The sequence below is a fragment of the Durio zibethinus genome, chromosome 15 (assembly GCF_047325235.1).
Source record: "Durio zibethinus cultivar Kanyao isolate XHJ-2024 chromosome 15, ASM4732523v1, whole genome shotgun sequence".
Lineage (NCBI taxonomy): Eukaryota > Viridiplantae > Streptophyta > Magnoliopsida > Malvales > Malvaceae > Durio > Durio zibethinus.
The window spans coordinates 15,225,150-15,229,719 of NC_143176.1; the positions used below are offsets into that span (position 1 = coordinate 15,225,150).

A 4,570-nucleotide genomic window follows, 5' to 3' on the forward strand; every position below is an offset into this window, starting at 1 on the left:
GAAAATTTGAGAAAAAGGTTGAAGTATTAATTGTTTCTTAAATAAAAAATATATTTTAAAAAATTGAGGAAAAAGTTGAACTATTAATTTTTCCTTGAAAAAAAAATTTCAAAAAAAGTTTTGAGGAAAAGTTGAAGTATCAATTTGCCTTAAATAAAAAATATTTCAAAAAATTTTTTGTGGAAAAGTTAAAATATTAATTTTTCTTAAAAAAAAACAAATTTCAAAAAAATGTTTTAAGGAAAAGTTGAAGTATCAAATTTTCCTTAAATGATGCATTAATATTTCTTGGAATAAAATAAAAAAGAATTTTTAGGAGAAAATTGAAGTATCAATTTTTTCTCAAAATTATATTTTTTTCCAAGAATTTTAAAAAATAATAATAATAAAATAAATGTTAAATGATCCGACGACGAAGCTTTTGCAAGAGAAACAATGTTTTCTTGTGTACTTCTGATGTGAGAGAATTCTCTTAATTTTCTACTAAAATATTAGAGTAAATTACGAACAATTCTCAATAATTAATTATCTGATAAATTTTTTTTTAAAATTCAATGGATAACATGAAATAGTTGATACCATCGTTTGATGGGTATTATGAGGGTACTATAATTTTCTTCATACAAATCGTACTCTTAGACCTAGCTTGGTTTTGTGGATTAGAATTTGTCTTTTAAAAATACTCGAGTCAAGCTTGTGATTCCTCTTTAAAATGGAATAGTTTCAATTAAGTGACAAATTGCAACTAAACAAAAAATATTGATAGAAACTCCTAAATTTATATCTAGTTATAGGTCCATAAATTTATATTTTATGACAACATATTTCAATTTTACTACCATACAGGTCCCTGCCAAATTGGGCCTTAATAAAAAGGTAACTTTATGTTGGATTTTATGTGGGGCATATGTGGTTACCATACTAAATAGGTTTCTTAAATGACAATGTTTAGGTGAAAAATTAGAGCAAAAATGGCAGTATACTTGTGTTTACGCTTGTATATTTGTGATGCATAAACAATAAATTAAACAGTCTGACGAGTGCACTCTTGTGAGATTGCATTCCATGCATGTTTGAAAAAGATCAATCTACACTTAAGATGAGAAATGATTTAGATCAAACACGTTCCAAACTAATTTTAAATATTTTTAAAGGACATTTCTTGGATTTCACACCTACCAAATAAAGGATCCTTCTCTAATGAAAAATGGCTATAAATTGGTTTCTCATTCTCATTCCCATCACTATTTCACTCAGCAAAATCTCTGGTATTCAATTATAGGCATCCATAGCAGTAGCTCTAGTAAGTCTCTCTCTTCTTTTTTTTTTTTTTTAATATATCCCTCTTATATTCTCTATCAGATATATATCAAATCTAAAAGTTGATGTTCATTTATAATGAGTGACCACTTCCTTTGCTTGCCGATATAGGCATTTGCATGCATTTCAGCCGGAGGAATATTGGAGATAACAAAACAAACGGGAGGAAAAGAAAAGAAAATAAGAGAAAATTTTATTTATAGTTTCTGAAATTAAGGCCATACTAACTAGTATATTTATTTATGCTTTTATATCTTGATTAATTCACTCCATTAACCCATCTCTTGTTTAAATGCTTCCAATGATTTTCATGTCACTGTTGATGGTTTTTTTTTTTGTTTTTTTGTAAATATTTGCTTTATCTTTTTTTTTTTTTTAAATTTGATTACATTTTTTGATAAAAAATTTGATTACGTTCTAAATCTTGATATATATGACATTTCAAATTTCCTTTTATTGCATGCTCAATTCTTCACTTTTTTCTCTCTTCTTATTATATGATTCACATATGTAAAATAAAAACAAAATAAAAATAAAGAATCACATCCATTTTTTGCTTTCCACCAAGACTTTTTATCACTATTACAAAGTTTCTGACATTTTTTCTTCTGATTATTATTTTGGCTAGTCTTAGGTTTTCAGTGCTATCTATCTCTTCATCAAAAAAGCCCTCAATCCTCTAGATCCATGGATAATTTCCACTGGTTCAATCAGGCAGCTGGAATGAATGGCAGCAGCAATAACAAAAATGTAGGCAATAGGGTTGATCTGACTCTTAAGTTGGGATTGCCTGATTGTGATCAAAATCCAGCACTCTACCAGCTGGAGCAATATCATGTTAATCCTGATTCAATGGCCCCAAACCTTTGCTTTTCTGGCCCCAACACTCAGGTTGTCTAACATTTTTTTCTCAAAGTCTTCCGATTGCTTAAATATTGGATATATAAGTAGATGTACTGCTCAATTCATTTTGCTATACACTTTCAGTTAGTTTGATGATTATATAAGAATACAAGATTTTTCTGCCACAAATTATTTTAATGTTTTAAAATAGAGTATGTAAACAAGTAATAATTTTAAAAAGAAAAGGTATGAAGCTTTTTTTTATTTGTTCCAGTGATCGATTAACATTTTATATACAAAAAAAAAAGAAAAAAGAGAGAATATATTGGCATTATCTTATGTAATTCATTGAATTTTTTTTTCTTTATAGGATTAATTCATTGGATATTGAATTTGGAGTATTTGTTAAAAAAGAAATTACTGATAATTAGCTAAAATTAAATATTACAATTGAATTTTTAAGACATAATAATAAATTTTTCTCTTATTAAAAAAAAAATGATTTTTTCCCTAAACGAAGAAAACAAATTTCTTACTGCATGTACCAAAATATTTTCAACTCAGTTGCAGTCTTCTAGATTAAAAAACGAAAATATCTTACCTTGTCTTTTTTCTTTTTTTTTTTTTTTTAACTTAGTTTTTGGCCTGAAGAAAAATTAATAAAAATGAAAAAACTTAACACCTTGTATGAAATTTTGTTGATTTTAATTTCTCTCATTTCAATATATACCGAGTCTCTAGTTTTAGTTTTAGTCCTTCAAATATGAAATTATAGTAAAAAAAAATTCATCTTTGTTTTTTTTGTCAGTTTTATAGAAATGGAAGTGCCAACGAAGTTTTACCGGTCGATTCTTAATTGGTTGCCTTGAATAGTAAGGGAAACAATAAGAAATATATTGATTATAACATTACTTTTATCCTTTTTTTAATAATAATAATAATTATTATTATTATTATTATTATTATTTTATTGTCGCTTTTTGTTTTTCAACTTAAAGAAAAGAAATAAAAATTTCTTTATTAGTAAAAGAATTTGAAAATTACAATAGAAATTTACCTTAAACTTTCATTACAACTATCTCCTGTATGATCTAAATGTTTGATTCTTTCAGTAACATTTTATCAACTATTAGCATGGGATACTAACAGTGAAAAATAATCCAAGACAAGTTTGCATTAATGAATAGAAAAAATGTATTGCAAATAAATACAAATGGACATTTTGGCTAATTAAAATAATGCAATATGCCAAATTAAGATCAACAGTAGTAGTTTGTCATTCTATATTCTTTAATTATTTGCATGATTCAGCAGGGAATGTTTAATCAAGGAGCAATCGTTCAAGGTCAACAAAGCTTTAATGGCGGCCAATATGCGTGGCCATCTGATCACATGGCTAGCAATGTCCATAACATGAACTATGCAAATGCTTTTAACCAATTTTCAGGCCCTTCCCTTGGATTTCCTTCTTATAACTTTGGCCCTACTCATCATCACCATCAGCTGCTAGCTCCGAGCCTTGTATCTTCGAGCACGTACACGCTGCTTGACGTTCCTTCTAGGAGAAGAGCCAATCAACATCAACGAGAGCTTGGGAGCTCCTCTGCCTCCGGTTCGGGCAAGCCAGGCGAACTACGTCAACACGGTGGCAAATACAATGACCCTAACAAGCGATGCACTAACTACAACTGCAACACCAACGATACTCCTATGTGGCGCAAAGGTCCCCTAGGCCCCAAGGTATAAAAAGCTTTTCTTTACAAAAAATAGTATTCATATTTTTTTTTAGGGAAATATTATATTTGTTCTTAATTATATTGCAGACATTGTGCAATGCGTGCGGTATCAAGTATAGAAAAGAAGAGGAGAAAAGAAAAGCAAAAGAAGCCAGAAACAGAGGACAAAAGTCGAACCCCAATGGATGACACTAAAAAATTAATATCTCTTTTTTTTTTTTTGCAATTTTTTTGTTTAAATTTTGCTTTTTTATTTGTAATGAAAATATTTTGTTTGAGAAATCAATAGACCATTAATGGCTATATAATTTTATTTCATTAAATTCGTTTACTTTAAGAATATATATTGAATGCATCTTGAACAAATACTTTAGAGTTAATTACATTTGGTACTTCAACAATAAAAATGTATAAATTAGTATTTGAACTTTCAAATTGCATACTATGTCGATCTATATTAATATTATTGTAGATACCACCTAATTTTGTTTGAGAAGAATCTGGTCAGTTGTAAGGCTCTTAAAATTTGATCTGGTTCAAATCCAACATTTTTTAAATCTTGACAAGTTTTCAAAATCATTTTAGGATCAATTTGACCTAAATTTTTTAAGGTCAAACTTGGTCAAACCTGATCAATAAAGCCAAAATTGATAAAATGGGATCAAAATCAG

At 28.1% G+C, this 4,570-nt stretch overlaps 1 protein-coding gene across 1 annotated transcript; it reads left to right on the forward strand.

The window, feature by feature from the left end:
- The first annotated feature begins 2,007 nt into the window (after nucleotides 1-2,007).
- Nucleotides 2,008-4,088, forward strand: LOC111301985 (GATA transcription factor 29-like). The gene is made up of 3 exons (XM_022897938.2): nucleotides 2,008-2,211; nucleotides 3,478-3,903; nucleotides 3,987-4,088. Exons 1-3 carry the CDS (start codon nucleotides 2,008-2,010, stop codon nucleotides 4,086-4,088), a joined length of 732 nt encoding a protein of 243 aa, XP_022753673.2.
- Nucleotides 4,089-4,570: the final 482 nt, after the last annotated feature.